Source organism: Pseudomyrmex gracilis, unplaced genomic scaffold (assembly GCF_002006095.1).
Source record: "Pseudomyrmex gracilis isolate BER0280 unplaced genomic scaffold, ASM200609v1 scaffold_164, whole genome shotgun sequence".
NCBI lineage: Eukaryota > Metazoa > Arthropoda > Insecta > Hymenoptera > Formicidae > Pseudomyrmex > Pseudomyrmex gracilis.
Window position 1 is genome coordinate 351,552 of NW_018020748.1, and position 16,386 is coordinate 367,937.

Genomic DNA, 16,386 nt, shown 5'->3' on the forward strand with positions numbered 1-16,386 from the left:
TTTTCTTTCTTTTCAACGCCGTGGTCAATAAACAATCGCCATGTTCACTTGTTATCTCGCCTTTTTTTCTAAGAAAATATCGAGATTTATGCACCGCATTTTTATCGGACCCAGACGATAGGTGGACTACGGACCAAAGACTACGTGGTCTCTATCGGACTCGACTGATATAAATATGTAAACAACGCAGTTTATTCGTGTAACGATACACAGATGAGTGATAAACAAGTGAGTTAAAAAAAAAAAAATTTGATCGGATAGCAAAAGAACCTATGGACTTATTTGGGTCATGAACGAGCCAAATTTTTATATGTACGTAAATATTTTGTTTGAATCTTTGGTCTATTCTAATATAAAATTGCTTCGATTTGCGTTTGCCGAAGGAGTTCTTTCGAAACATTGTGTCACGCACTGCTGAATTACAAACTCGCAACTGGCGAAATCATACGCGCGCGCGTGCACACACACACACACGCGCAAATCATATACGCGTGACCTGACGTAACTGGAGGCTCGCCCATGTGTGGTTGACGTTTATCGATATAAGATTTCATAAGAGAAGGTTTGACCGGAGCGCAATATGATGTGCGTGTACACTGACGGTGATTTCGTAAGAAAACAACGTGTCTAAGTTCTAATAATGTATTTGAATGCCGCAAATTGCTTGATAAAAATCTGTTAAATAAGATTTTGGATTATTGTTGCAAAATAAAGAACGAGACGTGTTAAAAATAACAGAGACATGTTCTTAAGAAACCTGTCACATACATTCAAACCTCCTCTCTCTCCCAATCTTTTACTCGCAAGATCTACATACTCACTTGTTAAATTGTTGCTCAATATTATTCGAGAGAGAAAGGAGACCCCCTGTGAAGTGTTTTGTCGATCACTCTCGACCTGTATATATATATATATTATCACGATCTTTAACCCCGGTACTTCACAATATAAAGAAGGGGCAAATTCCGCTTGTGTGATCGAGTTTATCTGTGAGTCGTGCACCACAGATTGGACCGTGACGAAACATTATTTTCGAGATTGCGAGAAAAACTTTGCGACAACTCATCAAATCATTTGTTTCGCAAGCAATAGAAAGAATAAACTTGTTGACACGTACATGTTTTCTGTAATCAATTGAAAAAATTACATAAAAATGTGAAACATAATCCCACGCAGAACGGAAAAACTCCATCGGATAGTCCGTTAGAAGTCAACAGCTCCATGAGATATCTAACAGATGTCTGATGGAGGTTTTGTGGGACTTAACGTACGTACGTAAGAGTTTACAAAACTACAATAATAAAAATAAATTAATATTTAAATATGACTTTGCTATACTTTCGATTACAAATTTATCAAACACGTCATTCCGTCTTTTCCTTATCGTCGTGTCTGCGTAATTTAGGTTTGCGATAGTGTCATCTCCGTGTTTTCTGATCTCGAAGTCCAGACGGTCTAAGAGCGAAGTCGAACTTCTTGTTTCTCTTTTTTTTAATAATATTCGAGATATTTCGAAGGTTAACCTCCTCGATTTCCCAACACTGCTGATAATTCAGAGAAGCATCTTTTTTTTATTTTCAAACAAGATTCCGATATCGTCGTAGACTTTGTATCTCGAGTAATTCTTGCGCACAATTTCTCTTTCTGTTCAAATTTTTTCACGACGGTTCGCGGCGTGCGTTCAATTTTGTTGCTCGTTCGAATCACTCTTCGCGCCGCTTGTCAGATTTCGATGCGAACGCTCCTCAAGTCCACGCAACGCGCGGTGAGGTGAGGAGCAGCGAGTTGCCCGATGACGATTGGAGATTGGCCAATCGGAGCAAGCTCGGTCAGCGAGGCCTGTTTCGCTTCGATTGGTCCGCACAACCGCACCCACGTCTTCGTGCGCGATGCGAGTTTAAAGCGCTTTTGTCTTCGAACGGAAGAAGCTTTTCTTCATCTATTTCGCACTCCGCGGCGAACATCAGCTGTTTGATGACAGTTTGCCAACTGTGTAAGCAAGCCACGGGAGACGTACAGACAGTGGAAGAGGCTCATTGTTTGGAATGTAACTGCAATATGGCTATCTGGTGATTGCTATTCGAGTCTTCGACGAGACAAAGGAACGTCGTAGTTCCCGCAACAATTTGTGTCACTTTTTGCGTCAAACATAATATATATATATATATATCTTTTCTCTGGTTTGATCCGAACCGAGTTGAAAAAAAAAAAAAAAGAAACGAGACGCGATGTTGGAACTCGAGGTGGTGCCCGAGAGATCTCTTGGATGCGAACAATGGGAATTTATTTTAGGCAAGTGGCGAAATATTGTGCTTGCGAGCGCGAAGACTTGCGCGCAGATTTTTCATTGAATTTATTTTTATTTATCTCGCTCGAGTTTGGAACGCGATGTACAACAAGCGACTGTCGGTTTATGTTATCTGATGACATTGACAGTGATTTTACATTGTTTACTGTATTATGATTGTTTGTGTTCGACACGTTGGTCCGATTTGAAACTAATAACAACATCGTCTGTTTTGATTATGTAATCCGCATGACACATTTATTGCGAATAAATATACGTCTTCCAATACATATGTGTATGCGTGTGTGTGCAGTAATCTACACACACACACACACAGCAATCTACATATAGTTACAAATCTCATCAAATTTATTATTTCTTTGTTCTTATGAAAGAGCAAATGTTCAAATCACTTGATGTGCGTGTACCAAGTATTGGTCTGTTTCAAAATGAAAGATTTACATTTAAATTTGTATTTTAGGTATGCATTTTTCCCAATCGGTATCGATCATCCAGTCTCAAGTTGGCGTCATAAGAGGTGTGCAAGTACTTTATAGCGACACTGTAAGTACGCAATATGTTCGCAATTCGCGGCCAATTGGTTTTTTTTTTCTGTTTAAACGAAACAAATGCACTATACATAAAAAAGACTGTTCGTATTCCAGAATCCATTAGAAGTAGATCTAGTAATAAATTTGCCTCACGACGGCATTCGGCTTATATTTGATCCTGTTGTACAAAGACTGAAAATAATCGAAATCTATAATATGAAATTAGTCAAACTGAAATACTGTGGTTTGCCATTCAATTCGCCAGAAGTATTACCCTCAATTGAACAAATAGAGCACTCCTTCGGAGCAACTCATCCCGGTGTATATGATAGCGAAAAACAGGTATATTACACACGCACAGGTTTTTATTTTGTAAAATTGTATTTAATTGCACAAATATGAGAAACTCGTAGAAGTAATTATTAACTTGATGCGACTCACACGTGTAATAAAATTACAATAATCGTTTATATACTCTTAATTAATCGGTTATTCTTTTTATCGTGGCAGGTGTTCGTTTTGAATTTCCGAGGATTGTCATTTTATTTTCCAATTGATTCGAAATTTCAACCTGGTTATGCTCACGGTCTGGGATCATTGCAGTTCCCTAATGGAACATCTCCTTTGGTGGCAAAAACAGCTATTTACGTCGGAAATATGCCAGCTGGTACTAATAGCGAAGAGCATGGTTCAAAGACTCCGCCGCCAGCTCTGCCACTTGTGATTAAGCATTTTCATTTTGCCTCTTCTCTATTTTCTAGAGAAAAGTAGTTAAATGTACGGAATATATATCTATATTTTTTGTTTGTTATAAAAACAGGTGTGTTATCACAACAACTTGTACTTGGAGAAAGCTGATATTATCAGGGACAAGTCACGTACAAGAGGACTCAGATTACGCCTCTTCACGGAAGGTAGTTCTGGAACAAGAGGAGTGTTGGATCCGAAAAAACGATGTTTGACCAAAGAAGTATAACGATTTATATTATTACATTTTTATATTATTTTTTCTATTATGTTGAAATTTTTTTTTTCATCGATATGATCCATTATTTCAGGTATTATTCGGCGACACTTGTGAAGATGTCTTAAGCGCTCTTGGCGCCCCATCCAGGGTGTTTTACAAAGCCGAGGATAAAATGCGCATTCACAGTCCGCATGCGCATAAACGAGATAAGATAAGACGATCGGACTTCTTTTACAATTATTTTACTTTAGGTTTGGTAAGTATTTTTTTTTATATTTTTATTTTTATTATATCGTAATGAGACACACATCAGCTCTTGTGTGTCTTCTGATCTATTATTGACTTCATTTTCCGTTCTTTTCTTTTTCTTACACGCGACTCCTTACAGGACATTTTGTTCAATGCGAAAACTCAGTGTATAAAAAAGTTTGTACTTCATACGAATTATCCGGGACATTATAACTTTAATATGTATCATCGTTGTGAATTCTCTCTGACTCTGCCACCCGAAAACAATTCCACGGAATCTGGAAAGTTAATCGACGTTACTCCTTCTCCGGTTACGGTAAGAAAAACTTTTTCGCGTACGTGTGATTTAATACGGATGTATTGCTTACTTGACTTCATGAGTCTTGTCTTGTCTAGATCACCGCGTATACAAAGTGGGACAGAGTGAGCGAGCAATTGAAGGCGAGTGCACGGCCCGTGGTGTTGAATCGCGCGTCATCGACCAACACCACGAACCCATTCGGTTGCACGTTCTGTTACGGGATAAGGGATGCGATTGTCGAAGTTATGGCCAATCAACATATCGCTAGTGTGACTTTGTATAGAACAGTGTGACCTTGATACTTTATATAATGCACTTGAGTAACTTGGTTCATGACAAAAACACAATTATGTATAAAGATGATAAACTATATATATATATATACATATATATAATATATCTTTCAAAATTAATTCTGCCAGTCAAAAACACAAAGTAGGATAAAACAATCTTGTATACAACAAGAAAGAATACCAGGACGCTTTTGTTTTTTTTTTTTTTTTGTATATTCTTTGTCATCAATATTTCAAAACACAATGACGTGAAGAACCGGCTGTCGATTGAGCACAAGTAGGATTTGAACGATTGCTGAGATGAAAAGATCTTGGTTCTTCTGAGCTTTTGAAGTCTCGCATGAAGAGAGAGAGAGAGAGAGAGTCACGCTGAATTTCCGCCGCGACCTTGTTACGCGTGGATTCGGTCGCGACATACTGCCGTGTCTCTTGATAGACGTTAGCTCTATACGATTCCATATCAAAGAATCTATAGCTATAAGAAGAGGACACATATAAAGATTTACATTTGCGTTTGTTATTTTCTGTTAAAAAAAAAGGGACAATTAAGACACGTACGTGTAGACGATATTTCTACAATAAGATAATTGATCCATTGTGGTTTTCTTTTTTTTTTTGTTTCGTATATGTTACGGTCAATGAGCGGATTTTAGTCACATTTAAGTGTAACATGTATATGATGCGACCCACGCCTGTGGTAATGATTCGAATAAATATTTTAATCTGAAGACGCAAAGAAGCAGAAGAAATCGGGCGAGAGAATATGAACATTTTTATATAGGCAACATAATCTCTTTTTAATCTACAATTATAAGGATTGTTTTACAATTACGTGTATAATAATCTCAACCCGTATACATAATTGTTCTTAAAGTAAATAAATAAATAACTTTCACAAAAACACTCTCTTTCGTAATGCAAATTTTTTAACATGGTCATGTGAAGAAAAAAATACTGAAATATGTAAGCTAAAAAAAAAAAAAGATATAGTGTTAGTTTTTATCATGTGAAGCATTAAGAAAAAAAAAAAAAAGAAGATGTTGCGCGATAGTGATACATACGTATATATCCAATTAAGGTTTTGTAATACATGTATTATTGTACTTTATACATAGCCATATACATATTAGATATATTGAATTATATCGAAAACGAATAAAGCGCAAGAAAGTATCAAAGAATGTTTAGGATTTCTAACAAAATCTTAATCTTGTTTGCGAACGTATGAGCCAATCGTCTCGCAAAGTTAGAATTTGTTCAAACAAAAACAGAAGTGTTTCAATCATTTTGCTCACGAGTGCACGTAAAATCGGCCAAAACGCTATAGAACTATAACGTATCAGTAATATATTATTGTATTAGTCTCTTGTTCGTTTGTTTGTTTTTTTTTATAAGATCACAGATTTCTACATATAAGTATGTATAGTACAAGCGTAATTTATTGTATGTGACAAAAAAGTTCATAAATTATAAAGAAAACATTATAAATAATTATATATATACATATATTGTATAATGTAATAAAACTATTTTTGTTGTATCTACATGCAGTTTATTTTCAATTTTATTTGTTATTACATTTAGGTTTTCGTTGTGGAAAGAAGGAAATTTAAATTTCTTTTTAGAATTTACAATATATACCACACATAAAAAATCAAGTAGTCAAAATAAATTTTATTCTAATTTTTGTCTTAAACATTTTCCTAGTGTGTTTTGTTTTTATAACTGACTTGTATCAGAAAGAAAACTGAGAGCGGCATCAGTTTAGCTGTTATTTAGCTTTTCCGCCTTTTTCATCACCGCTACGTCCATGGTGGTGCACATTGGTAACTACGCAGCTCCTCTCTACTTTCGAGTGTAAATGTATGTACATAGATACCAACAATTGATAAAGTGGATGAAAGATATCAGCTGATTCTCAATAACAAAATAGTAGAGCTACAGCTAAAAGATGTCGATTGTTTTATTTGAATAATTTTTAAAATATCGAAATTACTTTGGTTGAGAATTAAATTACAAAATGACGAGCAGCGAGGGGAAAGCAGATGAGAGAAGCGGGCGAAATGTCTTTGTTACTTCGCTTATTGTAAGTAAACTTATAATAAATTAAAATGAAGATTCTCTCTCTCTCTCAATCACACAAATATAATATTTTAAACATGTTAACAAGAAAAAAAAACACTTGCGAGTTTCACACTTCTCTATACTTTTGTATGTAATTTATTTAATATTCAGGCAGGAGGTGCTGCAGGAACATTCGTGGATATCACATTATTTCCATTAGACACATTGAAAACTCGATTACAGAGCGCACAAGGATTTTTAAAAGCTGGAGGCTTCACAGGTCTTTACAAAGGAATTTATCCGGTTCTGGTTGGATCGGCACCAACTGGTAATACAAAAATGTTGTAGATTGTCTAAGAGAAGATCTGAGAGTTTTACTCACATGTGTGTGCATATTTCTTCACACTTTTAGCCGCACTATTTTTTGTAACATATGACGAAGTTAAGGCTGCAATGCAACCTCATGTTCCTGCACACTATCACACGGCGATTCACATGGGAGCAGCAACACTGGCAGAAATGGTGCATTAGTTAATATTCCTATTCTATATAAATTTTTTTTTTTGCAAATCAGATTTAAAAATCCAAATTTAGCACCACGCCTTATATTATGCCTTCAAAGATTTCTCCAAAAGACAATTATCTAAATTTGCTAGAATTTACATAATCTTTTTAAGTCAGATTGCACGAAAAGTAATTTGTCACTAAACCAAGAAAAGAGTTTGGCGACGTATAAATGATATTAATTTTATTTTATTTTATACACACAAAGGTTGCGTGTTTAGTACGGGTTCCTGTAGAAGTTGTTAAGCAGAGAAAACAGGCGTTAATACTCGACAAAGAATTTCTCGGCCTAAAAATACTCTATCGTGGATATTGGACTACGGTATTACGAGATACGCCATTTAGTATTATACAGTTTCCGTTATGGGAATATTTCAAAGCGTTTTATAGTTTTCACATTGAAAGAGAAATATACCCAGTGGAAAGCGCAATCTGTGGTGCTGTTTCAGGTGTTTTATATTACATGTATATACATACATTATATGTAATATAATATCATATTACATAATTAATTCATTAGAAATGAAAAAAAAAATGAAATTCATGCAATTTCTGTATATAAATCACAATGCAACGTTATGCAATTTTTTTAGGCAGTATCTCTGCAGCCGTCACAACTCCGTTAGATGTTGCAAAAACAAGAATAATGCTCGCCAGTAGAACATTGCTCTCGTCAGAATTGACGATACCAAGCGTTCTTCACAGGGTGTACGGAGAAAAGGGTTTTTCTGGGTAAACAATTCTTGTTTGTTCTTGTTACAGTAATTTTGTGTATCTCTTATACATCACTCTCTCTTGTCATCAAGACATCTTTGTTAATAAACTTTTCACAGTTTTTTTTTTATTTTAGATTATTTGCTGGTTTTGCGCCAAGGGTAACGTGGATCACGTTAGGTGGTTTTATATTCTTTGGAGTCTACGAAGAAACAAGAGTGCTCACGCAGACAATATTTCCACAACTGAAATAAAATCCAGTCGAGAGAAATATTGTTAATTAAAAGAAGATGCAAATATTTGTATACATCAACATTTTGTAAATAAATTATAAATGAAATAAAAAATATGTTATTTAATTACAAAAGATTTTATTTCCTTATCTTCGGTATAAAATCTATAGTTTCTATACATTGCTTCCATCTCCATGAAAAAACTTAACCAAATGCATACTTTGAACGTAATGACACGTGAACTGTATATATATGTATATTGTGAATATAAAAATATATCTATAAACATATATTTTAAACCATTATTATTATGGAATTTGTTTACACAATTTTACAGTTTCGATTTCAAACTGCTCATTAATTTTTCTAACTTCATTGCTTTCTGCAAATTTCCGCTTATGTTTAGTTTTCCTGACATAAATGCTGCGGTAGGTTTTAGTTTACCTGTGTGCATTAACAAAGTAAATTACAAAACTTCCTCTTGTGTTAAAATTATCACGAGTACGTAAATTATATAAATAAGAACTGTGATATTGTACAAAAAGTATTTGCTTTTAAGTCACTTATCAAAAAAAGATTGGCAAAAAGTTACCTGAAAACATAGCAAAGAAATTGTCCGAATCCATCGTAAGCACTGCATCAGCTGGTTGATTCGGTTTTCCCTTGCCACTACAACCTTTACCGTTCTTCAGATCAAGAAACCATTCACCAGGCTCTTTTCCTGTTAAAAAAAAAAAATAATCAGAGCCGATTGCTTTTTTCAATTTATATATCTACGGATTTTGTTTAGAAATAAAATGTGTTAAAGCAATAAATTACCTTTCAAATTAAATTGATATATAGCACCAGTCTTGTTAACCAGTTCGGTGCTCAAGTTAGCGTCAATGGCGTTAAATATCTTTCTCACTTGACCACTTAATTGGTTTTCGTTACTCAATGTACCTTCGAGTTTTGAAATGTTTTCATCCACAAAGAAATCCGGTATTAAACTGTCTTTATATTCTATAAGAAAGAATTATCAAATTAAAATATTGTACATCTTAATTTAATCGCGCGCGCGACAATATTAATATCATCCATTACCTGGATTACACGCGTAGTTTGTGAAATCAGTAATGCCCTCGCTTCTCAACAGATCCTCATCAATCAGAAATTGTCCGGTAACTGACTTGCTGTCTTTACACACCAATGCGTAAACGGCATCTGCCATAATTTCGGGTTTTCGGCAATGATCGGCCGATTCCGAACCCTGTAGCATACTCATTGCGGCGGTATAAATACCTAAAAAAAAAAAAAAAAAAGCGCGATATCTCAATAAATTAATCTTTTAACGTACGTAAATTTTTGAAACAACAGTGAGATATATTTGCTCGCCGTAATCTCTCAGAATACCTGTTCTGGGCCAAACGGCATTAACCGCAATGCCGTCGGATTTAAATTCCTCGGCCATACCGAGCACGCACATAGACATCCCGTATTTGGCCATTGTATAAGCAACGTGATTTTGAAACCAAACTGGCTTCATGCTAAGCGGCGGGCTCAGGTTCACTATGTGAGGGTTTGTACTTTTCTTTAAATACGGTATACACACTTTCGATCTGGAACACAAGTTCGTTCACCTGGTAATAATCTATGAAACGCAATCTTTGTGGAGCATGTATGCAAGACTGATATGTAAAAAAAAATACATGTGCTTGTTGTATAAGCGTACGTAAATTAGCTCTGTAAAAAACGACATATATTTTTTATATTTAACGACGTATATTTTTTGTATATTTTTTGTGGCCGAAGAATCCATTAAATGTGTGTGTGTCCCTCTCTCTCTCTCTTTCTCTCTCTCTACATTGGTAATTATTTTTTTTCTAAAACATTAACCATTTTTTTATACCGACGGAGTTCAACTATACTTACACAAGAAATGTTCCTCTCGCGTTGATGTTATTCATCAAATCGTATCTCTTCATGTCGGTTGCGAGTGTGCCTGTTAAAGAAATAGCGCTCGCGTTATTAACAACAATATCAATACCACCGAACTTGTTGATGGCATTCTCGACCGCGGCAATTACTTGCGTCTCATCGCGTATATCCACCACACAAGGTAAAGCTTTGCCACCGGCTGCTACAACTAAAAAACAAAAAAAAAATCCATAAAAATTCACGAATGACGCATTAGAAAGTTTTTGCAATAACAAACAAATTAACAAGCGTGAACAAAGTTACCTTCGTCAGCTGCTGTGTAAATAGTGCCCGGTAGTTTCGGATGCGGTTCAGCGGTCTTTGCGGCTATAACAATATTTGCACCATCTCGAGCAGCTTTCAACGCTATGCTCTTTCCAATACCTCTGGAAGCACCTGTGATAAATATGGTGCGACCAGCCAATTTCCTGCGATCCAATGTGTTAAAAGAAAACGAAAAAGATCAGTTTCTATAAAACTAGAAATATATAAAGAACCGATCTAAAAAATCAGCTTCTTTTTTTCAATGATATATAATTTGTGCGCGTACATAATCTTGATCGCAAATTGTTTCAATATACTTGTGTTATGTAATTTATGCAACTGTTATTATTACAAACTACGCTTACCCCGTATTAATCATGTTTTCTTTATAATATGGCGAGCACCAGTGTGAGATTGTGCGATGAAGAAAAGATGAAGAAATTAAAAAAAAAAAAAAAAGTAAATTAAAAAAAGACCCTTATCTCTCACGTCACGTTGCCGAAATAACGAGAAAGATCCCTTTTAAACGATCGTCCTTTTAAATGTCAACATCTCTCGCTTTGCGGAGTTCAAAGTTCGCACACGTAAATTGTGACAAATGTTTCACGCAACGTCACTACGTGTCGATTCTCCAAGTCCAAAGTTCGTCATTTCTTATATAGAGCGCATTCCAATCACTGATGCAAGATCGAGCAGAGAGCAACAACGGCAGCATCGAAGCGGTGGGGGCACGCACACAAGCGAGAACTGCCGTCCGTGTGCGCACACGGATGGGGCGGTTCTCGCTTGTGTGCGTGTCCCCACCGCTTCGATCTCTCGTTGCTCTCTGCTCGATCTTGTAACTCTGATTCCAATGGGTGCCGTTCAAACAACTCAACGGTTGAGAGATCATCACTTACGATAGGACTATTCTTCAAAATCTGCTGCGGTTCCAAAAGTATTAATCCAATCAGAAGTAATTATCTCTCTCAACCGTTGTGCAACTGTTGAGTTGTGTCTGAACGCACCCAATTATCATAGATATTTAACGTCACAAGAGTAGCGCACGAGACGGCGCGTAACGAGACGAAGTACAGTTAAAAGCCCATTCTACACGTTTAGGCGCAAGCGCAAACGCGAGCAGCAGGTCTCGTGGACTAGCGATCAATCGCGTTGGTCAATTTGGCCGATTCGGTCGGCGCGATTGGTCAGTTCGTCCGCGAAACCCGCCACCACGCGTTTTGCGCGTCATTTAAAAACGAGCTTTAAATCCCTCAAGTCGGTCACCTGATTCCGTTCCCCTATCGAGTTCCCTTCACATCCGCCCGCGCGCACGACTTTACCTCGTGTATATGTAGGAGCCACGCACACAAACCACCAAACCACGATGATGGGGGAACTATGGAACGGGTGATTGTCCAGAGTGTCAGCCCACTGATATCCTTATCAGTGAGTATTGACCAACAATTGCGTGTCTCTGTTATCCGTCTGATATAAAACGGAATGTTCGATCATGTCACCGCGAAGGTATTTAGCATCACGTCCGCGGAAGTGTTTCCCGAAAGGAATGATATCGCAAATTACGTGACATGGCGTGATTCGGTCACGCAGCTAAAGTAGAATTTTGCAAGGGCGTGTGGAGGAGGAGGTTATGCGAACTCTTTATTATATCTGTCAAACGCGTTAGCAGCAATGGACGAGCACATGCATTTGTGGCGGGACGCCAACAAGTTGTCGTTCGCATTCGAGGACAAACCGAACGGTATCATTTCCAAGCTCGTCGCCGTTAGAGATCACATTTTTTTAACGACCACGAGCAACGGTCTTTATTACGGCGAGGTGTCGTTCTCGGAGACCGCGTCGCCGAGACTCGCCGTGTTCAAACGATCCGGTCTCGACGCCGTCGACGTAGCGTCGAATTCCGAACATTTGTTCGTTGTAAATACAAACGGACACGTTTTGAAAGTAAATCCCGAGAATATGGGCGTTGTGGACACGATAATAATCAAGGAAGAAGTGAAGTATTGCAGCCACGGGTACGTCTGTGTTGTTGTCTTTTGTCGTTCGTTGTTTGTATTTTGTGATTTTTTTTTTTTTTTTAATTTGAATTCGAACAATGAACTCTTTGACTCCGCAGATACAAGGACAACGAGGTGGTGAAGGTGAAGTCTGTTGCTGTGAGCGATCACGCGGCGTTGTTTGTCACCGAAAACGGACAGCTTTGGGCTAGCGGCAATCAGCCTCAAATAGAGATAAGCAGCGCAGAACCAAAGAGAGTTGGATTCTTTCGAGGAAAGACGGTGTCCGAGGTCGCTTGCGGTTCGAATTTCAATGTAGTTACCGTTAGAAAAAGTAATAAGCTCATAAAAGACGACACCGACAGCGAAAACGATTCGGAGGAAGAAGTATTTGTTAATTCTTGTCCGCAATGTCTGAACAACGTTAGGCTGAGTCCGGGCAGTGTGACGTCTTCGGACACGTGTCTCACCGGTCCTCACGCCCAGCAGTTCAGCGAGGATCGATCAACAAACTCCATTAGCGCTTTGTCCACCGCCAGCAAAGAACATCTTTTTCTGCCGGAGATAGACAAGAGGGAACAGTATTCTTCCGGTATTGTTGAGAACGGCGAGGATTGTCTCGGTAATTTGACGGATTGCGAAAAAGGCGAGAAGAAGAACGTTATATTCATAAACACCGAGACCGCTCGGCAGTTTCTAACCAGACAGTTGTCTTGGGTCTCGTCCTACGGGAGCGCCAAGGAGGACATTCCTTTGGAGAGCGTCGATCGATCGACCAGATTGATCAAGCAAAATGTATCGACTGTGGCGAACTTGGTTTACGAGGGAGTGAAAAATGTCGGAGGCAAAGTCGTAACTTTATCCAGACACATGAGCGGAAGTTCCGATATCAACGAGTCCAAAGCTGACAGCAACGAGCACTTGGAAGAACAGGGAATTATTTACGCCAAACCCGCCACGACCAGTTTGGCGTTGAGTCTGCGATGCGAGGAGTTTCCTTGGTCGTCGAGCACGGGTTCGTCGGAACACGAATTGTCTCAGCAAGGATTGAACGAAAGAATCAACGCGCTCTCTCGCACCGGCAGCAACATACTGGGAACAGAACTCTGGACATGGGGCGACGTGCATTACGGACAGTTGGGAACGGGTGATATAATTAAACGAACGCATCCGGTATTGGTGGCAAAGCTCAGCAATACCGGGATCCGGAAAATTTCCTGCGGTGCCTTTCACGTGCTTGCTTTAACATTGGACGGTAGAGTGTTCGCATGGGGACGTAACAACTTCAAACAGGTCGCGTTGCACAGCACAATAGATCAGAGCGCTCCTCAGTTATTCGCCACAAAACTATCTTCCGACGAAAGAGCCATCGATATGGCAGCTGGTAACTTCCATAGTCTGATAATGATGCATCACGGATTGTATTTTATGGGCCAGTCGAATAAGATCGGCGATATGTTTCAACTTGACGTTCAAACGAAAGAATCGAGCAGATCTCCGAGAGAGATCTTCAGTTCCGGACGATACACTTGTTGTTCTGTGATAAACGAGCCGGCAATAAATGTCGCGGAGAATCTGATAAGCGATCAGATCTTTCTCGAGGAGATGTTGACTGTTTATCAAAATCTCATCAGACCGTTTCAGAAGAAGAGCGTGGGCGCGACTCAGGAAGCGAATGCGTACGAGACTCTGTGTCGTTGTTACGCAGAACTGATGAATTTTAATGTATTGAACGTTACGAGTTTGTGGGATTATTTCAATCACATCGGAGAGGCGTACGAAATCGCGATTGTTGCCAATATAGAGGAATTTACCGCGGTGTACAAATATTATTTAAATGCTATTTGCGACGTTATGTCCCTCGGCGGTTTTGTGCATATTGCGAAACTTGTTGAAGTGCCACAAGTAGTATCGAGTATATTTGTAGATAGTTTGAAAAGTAGCGATGTAAAAAGAAACAGCAAGGATGTCATTGTGACAATGGCGTTGCAGCATCCTTTGTGCAACCTGAACAGGTATATGTCGTCATATGTCGCGTGAGATTTTCACACACGATTTTTACTTAATGAAATTTTTATATACCATAACATATATATAAAATTTATATATTAAAATTTTAGATATAAGGATACGATTCACAGTTTAATAAAAAGCAACGGAACAAGAATGGGGATCGAACGGTTGCAAGAGGCTCTCATAAAATGGGAGCAGGTGCACGACGAACAAGAGAGACGTCAAAAGGAGGCGGAGGTCACGAAGTCGTTTTGGGAGAACTCCGGCAAACTGGGAGAATCGTTGAGGTCGCCCAACAGAAGACTTGTCAGAGAATCAAAGGCGTATCCACTGTCGATATACAATTCCGGCAGATTCTCGTCTCATTGGTTTGTCCTGTTGACGGATATTTTTATACACGTTACCGGAACCACACACACGGTCCATTCGCTGCGAACTTTATGGGTGGAACCTCTGCCTGATTCCGAAAACATACAGGTGCGAAATTGAATTGCGCCTCACGCAACTCTAACGTGTAAATTGCTTGATGTAAAAAAATTTTGTTTTTTTTTTTTCAGAACGCTATATCGATTGTTACGCCAGAAGATAATTTTATATTGTACACCCCCACTCCGCCTGAACGTAACGACTGGTTACACGCGCTACAAAATACCATAAAGTGCTGCTTGCAACGAGTGATCGGAATTGTGCCTCCTTTAGCACGCTCGAGCTCGTTTACGTTTACAAAACACAGCGTCTTCAAAGACGCAACTTACACCGGTTTGTGTGTAAAATAATATATTAGCGAAAAAGTATCTCGCGCGTACTCTCTCTCTCTCTCTCATTTAATTTTAAATCGCGTCAATTGACAGGTCGATGGCTTAACGGTAAACCGCACGGTTCTGGAAAACTGGAGTGGTCCGACGGTCGTTCGTACGTCGGTCAATTTCACAAGGGAATTATTCATGGAACTGGAAAGATGGAAATTCCGACGCAGGGCGTTTACGAGGGCCAGTGGAAGGACGGTCAGCAAAACGGATACGGAACGATGAAGTAAGAGAAATAAATTTGTACGTATTTTTGGGAAAATTGATTGAAAAATTAATGAAAAAACAAAAAAAAAACAAAACAAATCTAGATACGCCAATGGAGATTTTTACGAAGGATATTTTAAAGACGGATTACCTCACGGCCACGGTGTGAAGAAAGAAGGTCACTTTATGGCGTCGGTCGCGTCTGTTTACATCGGAGAATGGGCCGGCGGTGTCAAGCAGGGATATGGAATAATGGACGACATTATGACAGGTATGAAGTATTTGTTGTTGTGCTTAGGCACAAGTGCCTAAGCTGTGAATCTTTTGACGAAGCGCAATATCGAAATTGCACAACGAGACTGTGACTCTGATGCCATCTTTTTAATCGCAGGTGAGAAATATCTCGGATCGTGGAGCAACGGTATGAAACACGGAAACGGTTTGATTGTGACCCTCGATGGCATTTATTACGAGGGCGCGTTCACGCAAGATGTTCTCACGGTAAGTACACACGCGTGTGTCTCTAAATAGAAATTTTTATTTCCGATTGTTTTTTTTTTTTTAATCATCACTCTATCGTCATCTTTGTATTGCAGGGACATGGAGTAATGGTGTTTGAGGATGGTACGCATTACGAAGGTGAGTTCAAGTCGGCGGGAATATTCTGCGGAAAGGGTATATTGACGTTTCGAAGTGGCGACAGATTGGAGGGCAATATGAACGGCGCTTGGAACGAAGGCGTTAAAGTTATCGCCACGTTGCACATAAACAAAGCTAACGGAACTGCACAACCAAATTCGAAGCCAGCGTAAATATCTGTGTTACACGCATGGGAGACACTCTCGTACTCTCGTTTATACGTTCATTCATTTTTTTTTTTTTTTTTTTTTTTATTCCAGGTCCTTCGGAAAATTTTATCG

The 16,386-nt window shown here is 38.6% G+C and overlaps 4 protein-coding genes across 6 annotated transcripts; 3 read left to right on the forward strand and 1 right to left on the reverse strand.

The window, feature by feature from the left end:
- The first annotated feature begins 1,703 nt into the window (after positions 1-1,703).
- Positions 1,704-5,681, forward strand: LOC109857583 (UPF0183 protein CG7083). Of its 3 annotated transcripts, none has more exons than XM_020434048.1 (8): positions 1,704-2,292; positions 2,769-2,851; positions 2,953-3,180; positions 3,349-3,558; positions 3,659-3,808; positions 3,897-4,061; positions 4,194-4,370; positions 4,451-5,681. In XM_020434048.1, exons 1-8 carry the CDS (start codon positions 2,229-2,231, stop codon positions 4,646-4,648), a joined length of 1,275 nt encoding a protein of 424 aa, XP_020289637.1. In that variant the 5' UTR covers positions 1,704-2,228; the 3' UTR covers positions 4,649-5,681. The 3 variants fall into 3 exon arrangements, with proteins under 3 accessions (XP_020289637.1, XP_020289638.1, XP_020289639.1); XM_020434049.1 differs by lacking the exon at positions 1,704-2,292 and adding an exon at positions 2,627-2,705; XM_020434050.1 differs by lacking the exon at positions 1,704-2,292 and having other exon boundaries at positions 2,786-2,851; positions 2,937-3,180.
- Positions 5,682-6,513: 832 nt separating this feature from the next.
- On the forward strand, positions 6,514-8,297 carry LOC109857584 (S-adenosylmethionine mitochondrial carrier protein homolog). Its single transcript, XM_020434051.1, has 6 exons — positions 6,514-6,734; positions 6,884-7,040; positions 7,125-7,234; positions 7,485-7,725; positions 7,870-8,008; positions 8,127-8,297. Exons 1-6 carry the CDS (start codon positions 6,669-6,671, stop codon positions 8,242-8,244), a joined length of 831 nt encoding a protein of 276 aa, XP_020289640.1. The 5' UTR covers positions 6,514-6,668; the 3' UTR covers positions 8,245-8,297.
- Positions 8,298-8,344: 47 nt separating this feature from the next.
- On the reverse strand, positions 8,345-11,175 carry LOC109857587 (hydroxysteroid dehydrogenase-like protein 2). The gene is made up of 8 exons (XM_020434053.1): positions 10,809-11,175; positions 10,444-10,607; positions 10,135-10,348; positions 9,616-9,821; positions 9,307-9,504; positions 9,043-9,225; positions 8,816-8,944; positions 8,345-8,667 (listed from the first exon to the last, which is right to left on the reverse strand). The coding sequence occupies exons 1-8, from the start codon at positions 10,820-10,822 to the stop codon at positions 8,555-8,557; spliced, it is 1,221 nt and encodes a 406-aa protein (XP_020289642.1). The 5' UTR covers positions 10,823-11,175; the 3' UTR covers positions 8,345-8,554.
- Positions 11,176-11,716: 541 nt separating this feature from the next.
- LOC109857597 (alsin-like) lies at positions 11,717-16,378 on the forward strand (the record flags this gene model as incomplete). Its single annotated transcript, XM_020434066.1, has 9 exons — positions 11,717-12,458; positions 12,560-14,455; positions 14,561-14,930; positions 15,011-15,212; positions 15,305-15,485; positions 15,571-15,737; positions 15,858-15,967; positions 16,063-16,274; positions 16,366-16,378. Coding segments are annotated over exons 1-9 (3,495 nt in total), but the record flags the coding sequence as incomplete, so codon positions are not given.
- Between the last annotated feature and the right edge of the window lie 8 nt (positions 16,379-16,386).

Bases quoted from the DNA above. Each gene is read 5' to 3' on its own strand.
- LOC109857584 (XM_020434051.1), top strand. From the start codon at position 6,669: ATGACGAGCAGCGAGGGGAAAGCAGATGAGAGAAGCGGGCGAAATGTC. The intron at 7,041-7,124 runs GTAATACAAAAA...TCACACTTTTAG, and splicing joins GGTTGGATCGGCACCAACTG to CCGCACTATTTTTTGTAACA. The intron at 7,726-7,869 runs GTGTTTTATATT...CAATTTTTTTAG, and splicing joins AATCTGTGGTGCTGTTTCAG to GCAGTATCTCTGCAGCCGTC.
- LOC109857583 (XM_020434048.1), top strand. From the start codon at position 2,229: ATGTTGGAACTCGAGGTGGTGCCCGAGAGATCTCTTGGATGCGAACAA. The intron at 2,293-2,768 runs GCAAGTGGCGAA...TTTGTATTTTAG, and splicing joins ACAATGGGAATTTATTTTAG to GTATGCATTTTTCCCAATCG. The intron at 3,559-3,658 runs GTGATTAAGCAT...TTATAAAAACAG, and splicing joins CGCCGCCAGCTCTGCCACTT to GTGTGTTATCACAACAACTT.
- LOC109857587 (XM_020434053.1), bottom strand. The intron at 9,505-9,615 runs GTATTCTGAGAG...TTTTTTTTTTAG, and splicing joins TGCCGTTTGGCCCAGAACAG to GTATTTATACCGCCGCAATG. The intron at 9,226-9,306 runs GTAATGGATGAT...TCTTTCTTATAG, and splicing joins AAACTACGCGTGTAATCCAG to AATATAAAGACAGTTTAATA.